Below are 11,530 nucleotides of genomic sequence, written 5' to 3'. Positions count from 1 at the left end.
GCCAGATCGAGCAAAAGTAAGTCGGCCGGCCCCTTGGAACCCTAACCCTAAGATCCCGCCCATCCGGACTCTGGCCTAGGGTTAGGGCTAGGGCTAGGATGTTGGTACCCCTAGTAGATACATTTGTCTGCATAGGGTACCTTGCATAGGTATGTTGACCACACTTCAACCTTCAGTGAATGTAGGGTTAGGGTTAGGCCTCTGTAGCAGTTGTTAATTTTTCTGCCTCAATTTTTCGCGCATTTTCACTCAGAAATTGCTTCGAAGTGTCGTTCGTCCTTGTCGTCTCTCTATCGGCGTGCACAATGTTCCTCGATTCAGCTTTCTACCAATGATTGAGCAATGCAATTTGGATGTCGGTGGCAGTGTTGTTACAAGAGTGCTATGTGAAATGCAACGGCGACACAGGATGGATGCCAGGGTATGAACGTGTAAACTAAGTTGCACGAGATGACGTTGTATGTGCGACGTGCGGTAACACCGTTCAAACCTGCTGCGTCTTGCCATTGGGCGGCGTGGCAGGGGGTGTGGCGACATCTGCAGAGGCAACAATGGTGTTGCCGAGCTCGTCGACGGGCGGGAAGCGAGCCATGCGCTCGAGATCGTCGAGATCAAGATGCGAGCGGATGTACATGTTCTGAGTGTCGGTAGGAACCTGGTAGTCCCACGAGGTCCACGTGCCTTGCTTGAGGCTGGAGAATACGAATCGTCGACGACGCTGAACCATGAGCACGTCCTCGGTGATCTTGGCCATGTCCCATCGCTTGAGTGCCTCGACTTCGAAGCCTTCGAGGGCCGTGCGTGACTCGGCATCGAGACTGTCGCGGTCGGTAGCCAGATTGACGAGCTCCTTGGGATCGCGGTCCAGGTTGAAGAGCTGAGGCGGGTCGATGGGGCAAGTGACGTACTTCCACGGCCCGCGACGAATCATGCAAAGTGGCGCAGCAGTTCCTTCACCCATGTACTCTGCGATGACGGTGTCGTGACCTGTCTGTCCGACGAGATGCGGGAGCATGCTGACGCCGTCGAGCGGCAGGTGCTTCTGGAGCGGGATGCCGACGATGTCGCAGAACGTGGGGAGCAGATCCATCGTTGAGACGTTGGACTTGACACGGCGAGGCGCAAACATCTTGGGGTAGTTGAAGAGAAGCGGCACGCGGACCGAGCTCTCGAAGTAGCTCATCTTGTACCAAAGCGATCGCTCGCCGAGCATGTCGCCGTGGTCGCCGCTCAAGACGATGACGGTATCATCGCGCAGGCCGCACTTGTCGAGAGTGGCCAGAAGCTCTCCGATCTTTGCGTCGACGTACGAGACCGAGCCGTAGTAGGCACGCTTTGCGCGCTTGATTTGCTCGGGAGTGAACTGCCTGCCTTCGAGATCGCAAACGTGACGAAGACGCTTCGAATGAGGATCTTGCTTGCTTGGGTGAATCTCCACTTCGGGCATGTTGATGTCAACGCCTTCGTAGAGGTCCCAGAACTCCTTCTCGATGGTGTATGGATCGTGCGGGTGGGTGAAGCTGACGGTCATTGCGAACGGACGCGTGGGAGCGCCGCCTGTCTTACGGCGAGCATGGTCGAAGAGGTATTGCTTTGACTTGTAAAGGACCTCCTCGTCGTAGTCCATCTGGTTGGAACGAACGCAAGGGCCGGCTTGGAGAATACTGGACGAGTTGTGGTACCATTCGAGCCTGCGATCCGGCTCGTCCCAGTTGACGGCCCAGCCGTAGTCGCCAGGGTAGATGTCGGCGGTGAGACGCTTCTCGAAGCCGTGAAGCTGGTCGCCGATGAAGTGCATCTTGCCGGCGAGGACGGTCTCATAATTGGCGGATCGAAGATAGTGCGCATATGTCGGAAGATCGGAGCTAATCGACGAAGCGTTGTCGTAGGAGGCGATCTTCGATGGAAGCTGACCGGTCACGAGAGCCATGCGAGAAGGTGCGCAGAGCGGCGAGTTGCAGTACGCCGATTCGAGCACGACGGCATCCTTTGCGAGACGATCGAGGTTGGGCGTGAGAATCTGCGATCTTTCGTTGTACATGCGAAGCTGAGGAGCTGCAAGCTGGTCCGCCATGACGAAGAGGATGTTTGGACGGCCGGCGGATGCGAATGGTGAGCTGGAGTGCTGCGAGCTCGAAGGACCGGCCGCGTTGACGCTAGAATCGACATGTCCGTTAACGTAGAAGCCGTTCGCTGCATGAGCATTGGAGCCGTGACCGCTTGCTGACGCGTTCTGACCAAAGTCGGCGCCATCCATGGCAGGGTGGCCGTTCGTTGCTTGAACGGGCATCTCGAGTGTTTCTCTGAGGTTGCGGAAGGGCGAAAGAATTAGCAGCGAGCTCTACCGTAGAATCCGGCGACGAGTATCCGGGGAAAGGTGTCGAGACCTTGTGCAATGAGAACGGGTGGGTGAATCGTGGGGATGTTGGGGCAGACGAAGGATGTAAAAGAGGACTTATGATATATGGACCTGAGTGCAAGGAGCCGGTCATCATCACAGTCGCGGTTCTTAGGTCTTCTGGCCAGGTCAAACGAGCGTGTCCAATTCTTCCATTTCTTCGAGGTGCAGCGCATTCATGCAGGGTTGGCACACTTGAAAAAGCGGGGTCGTTACGGTAGCTGCAGACTCAGACTCGGCCCTCTGCTCGTCAACACATTTATTCACAACTCGCGGCAGACTGAAGCATGAAGATCGACGGCTATGTCAGCTGTTCAAGTCGGCGATGTCGCCATTTTGGACGTGGTGGATGGACAATGGATGGCGTGCGTGAGGTGTTGGTCTGGAGCTGAGCACGCCATTTTTCACGTTGAGCGTGCAATTCTTCTATTCGACAAGCGGACCGCGTCGGCAACCTGGGCTCAGCTGCAGCCGACAGCGGAGAACACTCTCGTCGTCCTTCTCACGCAGAGGCAGTCTTGTTCGCTCTTGGTCGCTTTACGGATGGAGATGCTCCGTCTGCAAGACTTGCATTCACCATGCAATGCCCTCCTACTGCCGCCGAGTTGAGCGAGGTGATTGGGCCGCAACGAGCGACAGCGTTCAGGCGCGACGTGGTTCTTTTTGTTCCTTTCCGAAGAGCGAGCCGGCAGACCCTGCAGCTGATCTCATTCAAATTCGAGTCTGAAAGCGAGAACGGGAGGATAAAGAAGCTCATAGTGGATCGGGAGATTCGCGTCAGGTCCGTTCCCCGATTTCGAACGTTCTAGCTGACATGCCGTTCGTTCGGCTCGCCCTGAGACGTATACAGCTGCTCGAATGCATCTCTGGTTAGGGTCAAATGTGTTCTAGATCGACGAAGCACTTCAGTCTAATAGCTGTGCTTTAAGGATCAGCGACCCTTGACCATCCCCGGCCCCGATGGCTCGTCGTCGAGAACGAGCAGAAGGGCGGGTGCTTCCGTCATCTCCTCTTCTTCGCGTTCGCAGCATCTGATCCTTTGACGCTCGCCTGTAGCTTGGTCACGGTCAGACCAACAGCGCAGGCCACGACTCCAGAGGCGCCGTAAAGCGCGAGGCGGGGCGCCGTGCTCAGAATGTCCAGCAGGGGATAAGGATAGTGTCCGTTCATCTTGGCGCACTTCTCGGCCCATAGGCTATGTGGGAATGTTGAGATCGTCGACTCCATCAGTATCAATGATATTCTGTACTGGCTTGGACTTCATTGCCTACTTACGCATAGCTGACCGTCACAGTTGCAGCGAGAGGTACTATGGGTATCGACTTGGGCAGTCGTCGACTGAAGACGAAAAAGTCGACCAGCAGCCACACGCCTGGAAAGGCGTGCATGCTTGCGTCGATCAAGAACGGAATCGCCACCGGCTCTTCCCGCAGTACCTGTCCCGGATTTGCTGGGTCCATGATCTGCTTCGGTGGCATCAACAGGCTCTTGTCGATCATTACAATCGACCAATACAGCACCGTGATGAGCGTTTCCGTTGGCAGCGAGGCAGCCATCAGCAGGTCCTTGAGCCAGAGAAGTGCTGTCGTTCGACATGATAGGACACGCAGGAGTCAGCGTGGACATGCGACACCTTGCGTCCTGCACCACGAGCCCGTAACTCACCTTGTGGCCCCTGGATCACATCGAGCACCAGCGCCAGACTCATAGTGGCGGTCGTCCCAGCTAGTCCGCACATCGTCAAAAATTGCATGAAGCCTGCGTAGAGACCGGATGTTGGAGACGAGGCTGCTCGTGAGTCGCAGTGTCATGATGCCATCGATCAAGCTTTGTTGCACTTACCTCCGTATTCATCCGCCATGCTGACACCGAGAAGATCGGGCAGAATGTGCACAGACTTGAAGCCGTAAATGCAAGATGCGAACGCGATGCTATGCCAGGCCAGCGCCGTTACCTGCTTGCTGGACAAGGCCATGTTGAATGACGCTGCTGATGTCGGTCGAGGTCCTAGCTGTTGGTTGCGAGTCCGTGCGTATTAAGCAAGCAAGAGTTCAGAGCTGATGCGTCGCCCACTGGCTGTCCGAAACAAGCTGATGGATGGTGGACGATCAGATGGCCTGCGCGATGAGAGAGATGCGCAACACGCAGGTCATCGCAACATTGAAGAGCCGCCCATCCGGATCTGTCATCCGGGCGGTCAGGTCATGCAGCAGAACCGATTGAGTGGAGGCTTCTCAGCGCCGCGGAATGGCCGTCCGGAACAGGAAAGGCACGTTAAGCGAGAGCGAGCGCCTCCTCTTTCGAAGGGATTTTCGTGTCAGGATTTTGGGCTCGCATTTCATGGGCGTTGACCTTGCTGTGAGTGCTTCATTCCGGTCGATGTGGACACTTAGACACAACGCTAGGGTTAGGATGGCAACACTGATGGATTGCTCGCCGCAATGAAAGGATTCGACAGACCGAATGAGTGCTGCGCTGTGACCGAGGGGAGAGGTAGTCTAAAAGGTGTGTGATAGTACAAGGCGGTGACTGGGATCCCAAATAACGAGCGGAAATGACCTAAGGCGTGAAAAAGAGCGTGTACGTGTGGTGTCCTCTGAAGAGTGTGACGTGGGGATCCCTTGACACCAAGTCGAAGGCGAAAGGGAAGGGGGAAGATGAAGGCAAGCTCAGAGCCTGCATTCGCGGAGGAAGGGAGTGGAGTAGTCCGTCTCGCGCCAGAAGCGGACGATACGGTGAGCAATCTCGATGGGGCGCTCGTGTGGGAGGTTGTGAGTGCCGGTCATCACATCAAAATGAAGGTTGGGAATACTCTGAGCCGTGTGGAAAATCTCTTCGAGTGGAAGCAGAAGAGGCTTGTGTGCCGACACGAACAGGACAGGAAGGCGTGCAGGAAGGCAATGAAGGTATTGCGAAACCTGCATACCAGGTCGGTTGCCGCGAATCGAGAGCGCCTCAGCCACCTTGTCCGCACTGCGTTCAACGGTGCCTGGGTTGCTCAACGACTCGGTGAGCATACCTGCTGCGAAAGCATCCCTCACAGAAGGATGCCACAACCTCATGTGCTTGTCGGTGTCGGCCTCGGCACGAGCCTCCTCGCGCGACTGCCAGCAGTCCTTCTTCAGCAGCGTGTACCGAGCCAGCGGTACCGCGTGAATGCGAGGAACCTGCTCGAAGGTGCCAAGGATGCTCTCAAGAGCGATCACAGAGTCGAAGAGATCAGGAAAGTGGTAAGAGGCCTGCGTCAACGCAGCGCCGCCGAAAGAGTGGCCGATGCCAACAAGCTTCTTCCTCGGCAAGCGAGGAAGGTGGAAATCGAGCGTCCGCGACGGCTCGACGGGGGTCGAGGTTGGTGTCGAAGGCATGAAGCAGCAGATGAATTGGAGAATGTCGCGAGCGAGATCGTTGCCATCAATGCAGCGATCGGTGGATTCGAGCGGGGAGGGGTCGTCGAGCTGTCGGTTGACCACAGCTGACATGCCGTGGCCGAGCGTGTCGATCATCCAGACCTCTTCGATCTCGTTCGGCTTGGTCCTCAAAAGCTCGTCCACGATGGGAATGAAGCACTCTTTGGAAAATCCAAGACCGTGAGTGAGGAGGAGGATCTTTGCGTCGGGGTTCTTGGGAGCACGCTTAGGGATCAAGCGCTCTACGACCAAGACACGGCGCTTACGGAGCTGCTTAGGGTCAGTGCCGCCGCGAACGAAAGGCGTGTAAAGACCCGGTGTGGGCTCGACCTTGACGGGGACAAAGTGGCAAGCATCAACAGCGCGGGCGTTCTGCGAAAGGACGGCGTGAGTCCCTGGCAACAGTTCTGAAAGCGACTCGCCGCCGGCGAGAGGCTCGGAGTAGGTGGAGCGAGGGTAGGCAAGAGGCATGGTGAAGTTGCTGCGGTGAAACCCAGAGCCGTTGGACGAGCCAGCAGGGTACTGAGGAAGGGGAGGGTTGATCGAGAGGTGGTGAAGGCGCTCAGCTGCGAGGTGCGCAGCCTCGAGGTCGATGGGAGCAAGGCACGAGCCGAAGCCGGTGTTGATCTGCTTAGGTGCCTGCATATTGTCGAATGGTCGATAGGGCGGATACTGAGGAAAACCTGTCCAGCAGGAATGTCGGTGGTGTGAGGGTGACGAGGAGTCAGAGATGCCAGATCTCGAAGCAATGCTCAAACGCAGATCTAGTCGCGAAGTGAGCGGAGAGGAGCGTTGGTCAGGATACGGAGGGAGTGGAACGAAGAGGTAGAGCACCAAAGGTGTGAAGAAGGCCTCATCTGTATATATGTGTGTGGAACTCTCAGAGTTCAGGCCAGAGACCGGCAGACGCGGCTGTCAAACAGGGCAGGTCATGGCAGTTCTCACGGCAGCAGACACTTATCTCTGAGTCTACTATCGATCTGGATCTCGAGATCGGACGTCGGAAAAGAGTCCCAGGAGGCGGTAGCGCCGTTTCAGGAGGTAGGTTGCCGAGGGTCTTAGGCGCTCTGCTTGTCGCAAACTCTTTAGCCGAGTTTTGACAGTCTACGACGTCGCTGTGGGAAAAGCCACGTGTGTCGTACATGCGGCAGAGCCGAAGAGTCGACAAGCAGGCAGAAGCTTCGCGGGCGGCGATTGTGATGTTCGGCAAACAGCGCTGACGCAGGTGGTCGCAGCGGTCGCAGCCGTGTTGAGCTCGGGTCTGTTTCGAGGATTGGAATCACACTTTCACACCACGAAGCTGTCGGGGTCTGGACCAGGACACCGGGCAGGCAAACCGCCAAGCTTGCCCGAAACAATGGCTTGAGCAGCTACCTGCGCCTGCTGTCGATCTTCTCGGGTGTCCTACCTCTACGAAGACAGCTTCTCCGATAATGCTACGAACTGATTTCCCACGCTAGCCTGCCATCGTTCCTGTCTCCGACAAACAACCACTTGGACTCTGCAGATGTCGATGACTATTCGTGCTCTTCAAACATATCGTGGCCTGTCACGCCGAAATTGACAGTTTGCAGTCATGTCGACGAGCGACACAAGGGACGAGATCGTACGATGATGGTCTGGACCAACACCATTCGCGCCCCGCTTGTCATGTGGTGTGCTTCAGGTGGTATTGCTGGTCCGCCTTTTAAGAGATGAAGCCTGAGTCTAGCCTATCTTGCTGCTCTGCGACTCCGCATTCGCACCAGAGTGAAGTTTTGTGGTACATATGAAATTGTGTAGATTTGCGACAGGGCGTCCAAACAATAGCAGGCTTGCACCGGAGCTTGCGGAGTGCGAAGGGACCGCGCGGCTGCAGATCTGTGAGCGAGAACCCCAAAACAATGTGTCAAGGTGCCAAAGCCATCAGCGGAAGCTGAGACTGGCGCGGATGCGGTGAGACATGTGTTGAATGGCTTGCCGCGAGCGCGATGGCCCTGAGGACTGGGAGTGGAAGGCCCTCGACGCAGAAACAGCCACAATGGCGCCTCATGAAGTTCATGCTGCCAGATTGCCGGCTGAAAGCAGCAGTGTTTGACACCTCCATCTTGCACGAAGTTTAGACCAAATTAGGCTGTTCCAAACCAGAAGTCTCAGATTGAATCTAGGCGCGTTGAAGTTTGTATCTGTCCTTGTAAAACAATTCAAAATTGTAGTTGGTGGATCGCCTTGACGAATACAAAATGTAAACTCCGCTAAACGCCAAACGCCTTGGTGAGACCGCAAGCGGACTCTGGTTTCAAAAGCGGCTCAGCAACATCAAAGTCGAGTTGCTTGAGTAGACACCGCGGTCTCGCTCAACAGTCGTTTTTAGCCATCCTCAGTGGGCTGCGGTCCTCCTGGAGACAGCATCAGATCGAGCTTTGCCTTCGTCTTATTGAAAAGATGAACCGATGCATGACCAGTACAGACTCACGTTGAGAGGCGGCGCTGGAACGACAGTGGCATACCTTTCTTTGCTTTCGGGATTGGTGAAACGAATGTGCATGGAGGTCTCGCGTGCTGTCATGAAGTTAGAGATCGCTATCTGTCTTATTGAGTCTGTCGTCCGGCCTGCTCAGGTCGTGAATTTCAGCCCCGCTATCCGCTTCAGGCGTAGGCTGCTGTCATGTCGGCACTGGCTTCTGCCATTCGGTCGAGGGCTGCGTTGAAGGTGGCATCGATGCAAGATTTCCTTCGGAATTGAACATTGCTGCGACTGGACAACAATAGGAAGACGGAGCAGGAGCGAAGACGTACAGAGACGGCCGCAAGCAGCGATGTGGCTGATGAAATCGGCCAACGACGGCTGCGCATTCCACTGCTGTCAAAGCCATCCTAGGGAACGAAACAGGCGAATTCTCAACTCAATGCTGGTGCTCCGAAGCGTGCGTCACGGACTTGACGGTCGGCCGTCATCGACGAGTCCTTTCCGACCATATGAAAAGGTGGCGGGGATAGTGCAACCGTGGCGCCCGGTGTCTGGCCATGCAAATTGCAGCCACGGCGACTGAGTCTTGACCTTGTGGTTACCCATGTCACTTTGATCTTGGCCTTCAGTGCTGTCCCTCTTCCATCGATGAGCTCCCCCAACTCGACTTCTAGGCTGGGATGGCTTCGTAGGCAAAGCCAGCCTCAAAAGGGGGAGACGGGAAGCGCGCAACGATGGGGATAGAGCTTGTCTTCGTTCGCGAACGGTCCCCCTTCCTGAGACAGAGATACTCCCGGGTCTCACGTCTACCAAGTGCCGCTTGTCGGTACCGCTGTGTTCACTATCGTTGTTGCAGTAGTGCGAAAATGCACGGACGATCGCGAGGCGGGCCTCATATTTTGAGACCAGCCGTTCTTTGTCTCATTTCATCTCGCTTCTACGAGCTTCTCACGGTAGCTGTTTCGTCGCTGTTGCACGTTGCAGTAGCAGTCAGTCATTCTGTACGGCGAGAGCTAGCTCCCAAGCACTCGACAGTATAAGATGGCACTCTCAGGACTGATCGATAAGCGCCGCTCTTTCAGGTCGGCGGATAAAGTCGTGCTGTCATTTCGTTCGTTCTTCCCTTCCGTCCGCTCCCGAGGGCTTGATCTTTAGGGCCCCCGCCGCCATGTTCGAAATGTCACCCACTCACTGTTGCACGATTGGAGCTATAGGCACAACCAGCGCTTTGACTGATAACACGCCAAGCGCTTCTTGAGAACTGGAGATTCCTTCATCACGTGAAGTATGCTTGCCAGGACCCAAGGCACATTCCTATCGTGCGTGAAAATGCGATCAGAAGACCATGCAGAGACGCCCTTGAAGCTTCTTCGAGTTGTAGTGCTCGGCCATTTCGTTGGCCTCGTCGACGCTGTAGGTCTTCTCGATAAAGGTGGTGCATTTGTTCTCTGCGTGCATGTTGATCATGTCCTGGCATTGTTCGGGCGTGCAAATGAGTCGACCGCGGATGGTCTGCTCCTTGAAGTTCATGGCGAAAGGGTCGACTTCGAAGGGTCCATCCGCAGGCAAGCCGACATCCACGAGCTGACCACCCTTGCGAAGGAACTGCTGGCTGAACTTGATGAGACTGCGGTCTTCGGTGTTAATCACAACACGGTCCACGCCAGGGTTGGTGTCATAGAAGCTGCTCGACAGCTCCTCGGTGCACTTGTTCTTTGCGTCATCTGAGTCGATCAAGAAGGTCTTGTCGGGTCTGAGGTTCTCGGGCGACTTGTTGGCGAGGTCAATCGCCTCTTGACGATTGTCGATGGCAATGACCTTGCAGCCCATTGCCTTGGCGTACTGCACGCCGAGATGACCAAGACCACCGATGCCGACCATGGCGAGCCATTGACCCTTCTCTGGCTTGACTGCCAGCAACGCACCATAGACAGTGGCGCCTGCGCAGAAGAGAGGGGCGGCTTCGTCGAAAGGAATGCTATCCGGGACTTTAGATACGACCCGAGCGTCCGCCTTCATGTACTCGGAGAAGCCTCCGTTGAGGGTGAGGCCCAGCATGCCGGGCAACTTGTCACAGAGCTGCTTGCCCTGTTTGCAGGAGTCGCACTTGCCGCAGAAGCCATACGTGTTGATCGATCCGACACGGTCGCCTACCTTAATACCGGCCTTGCCGGCATCGGAGCCCGCCTTGACGACGGTACCAACGGGCTCGTGCGAGCCCACGAGGCCAGGCTTTGCACCTTGCGACTCGTAAACGCCGTCCATGACCTGCAAGTCGGTGTGGCAGTAGCCAGCAGCGGCGATCTTGAGGAGAATGTCGTTGGGCCCGAGGTCGGTGGGGACGTCGATGTCCTTGACTTCGTAGCCCTTCTTGAAATCTTTGATGGTGGCGGCACGCATCTTTTGGGGGATGGAGTCGCTCGACATGGTTGCGTTGGGGTCCTGTTTGTGAAACGAGATTGGTTGACGCTTGTGCTGGAGAGGGTGACGGAGGCAGCGAGAGGTGTGGGACAGGGCTTATATTCAGTCGAGCACCAGTCTGAAAGAAGGAGACTCCAATGATGTCGTCTGTGGGCCCTGGCCTGACGAGCAGCCAAAGCATTCAGATGCTCTATAGCCGTGAGCAGCAACACACACGACATCATGCTTATTGAAGCGCTCACAGCTCTGCATAATGAAGGCTCGTCTCCCCTACAAGGAGCACCGTCATCTAGAGGGTCTGCCAGGCAAGTGCAGGGTGACACATCATTGCCCAAGCGGCCCAGGCTCTGCAGACGCAGCAAGCGGACGGAGATCGTAGGCCAATGTACAGGTACGTTGACGCTGATCAGGCACTCCCAAGCTGCACCTAGGAGAGCCTAGCTGACTCACTGTCCACTGGATCCCTCGAAGCATCACAATGCGAATGAGTTCCCGGCGAATAAAGTGTGCAAGAGTGATTCAGCACAAACGTCACGTACCGCGTCGATCCCGAAGAATTGAAAGAGATTCGGCTCTTCGAGATGACGCAGGCTGTTTGTCGAGTAACGCTCCCCCTTTGATTTTTTTTGCTGAGCTGTTAGAGAAAACTGAAGACACAAATCACTCGCCTTTTTTGTAGAGGCTGTTGGGCGAACGCGAGGCTGAGCGGCAGAGCGCTTATCTCCGCATCGCCCACGGCTTCTTGGACCGTGGAAGTGGAGTTTTCTCCCTCTCGTTCTCCTCTGTCAAGCCATGCAGCATGTTTGATTGCACGCACAGGGGCAGTGTTGAGGGCGTAAGCCTTACGGCAATTTG

The 11,530-nt window shown here is 55.9% G+C and overlaps 4 protein-coding genes across 4 annotated transcripts; all 4 read right to left on the bottom strand.

The window, feature by feature from the left end:
* Positions 1–484: 484 nt before the first annotated feature.
* PSEUBRA_001041 (Sulfatase) lies at positions 485–2,290 on the bottom strand (the record flags this gene model as incomplete). The annotated part of the gene is made up of 1 exon (XM_016434295.1): positions 485–2,290. The coding sequence occupies one exon, from the start codon at positions 2,288–2,290 to the stop codon at positions 485–487; it is 1,806 nt and encodes a 601-aa protein (XP_016294427.1).
* A 1,110-nt stretch (positions 2,291–3,400) lies between these two features.
* On the bottom strand, positions 3,401–4,373 carry PSEUBRA_001040 (FAR-17a/AIG1-like protein; the record flags this gene model as incomplete). Its single annotated transcript, XM_016434305.1, has 4 exons — positions 3,401–3,593; positions 3,674–3,980; positions 4,064–4,156; positions 4,241–4,373. The coding sequence occupies 4 exons, from the start codon at positions 4,371–4,373 to the stop codon at positions 3,401–3,403; spliced, it is 726 nt and encodes a 241-aa protein (XP_016294426.1).
* Positions 4,374–5,067: 694 nt separating this feature from the next.
* PSEUBRA_001039 (uncharacterized protein) lies at positions 5,068–6,450 on the bottom strand (the record flags this gene model as incomplete). Its single annotated transcript, XM_016434289.1, has 1 exon — positions 5,068–6,450. One exon carries the CDS (start codon positions 6,448–6,450, stop codon positions 5,068–5,070), a length of 1,383 nt encoding a protein of 460 aa, XP_016294425.1.
* A 3,139-nt stretch (positions 6,451–9,589) lies between these two features.
* On the bottom strand, positions 9,590–10,681 carry PSEUBRA_001038 (Alcohol dehydrogenase GroES-like protein; the record flags this gene model as incomplete). Its single annotated transcript, XM_016434293.1, has 1 exon — positions 9,590–10,681. The coding sequence occupies one exon, from the start codon at positions 10,679–10,681 to the stop codon at positions 9,590–9,592; it is 1,092 nt and encodes a 363-aa protein (XP_016294424.1).
* Positions 10,682–11,530: the final 849 nt, after the last annotated feature.

The sequence above is a fragment of the Kalmanozyma brasiliensis genome (assembly GCF_000497045.1).
Source record: "Kalmanozyma brasiliensis GHG001 unplaced genomic scaffold PSEUBRA_SCAF11, whole genome shotgun sequence".
In the NCBI taxonomy this organism is placed as follows: Eukaryota; Fungi; Basidiomycota; class Ustilaginomycetes; order Ustilaginales; genus Kalmanozyma; species Kalmanozyma brasiliensis.
The sequence above is the reverse complement of the archived record's forward strand: the minus strand, read 5'-3'. Positions and strand labels throughout refer to the sequence as shown.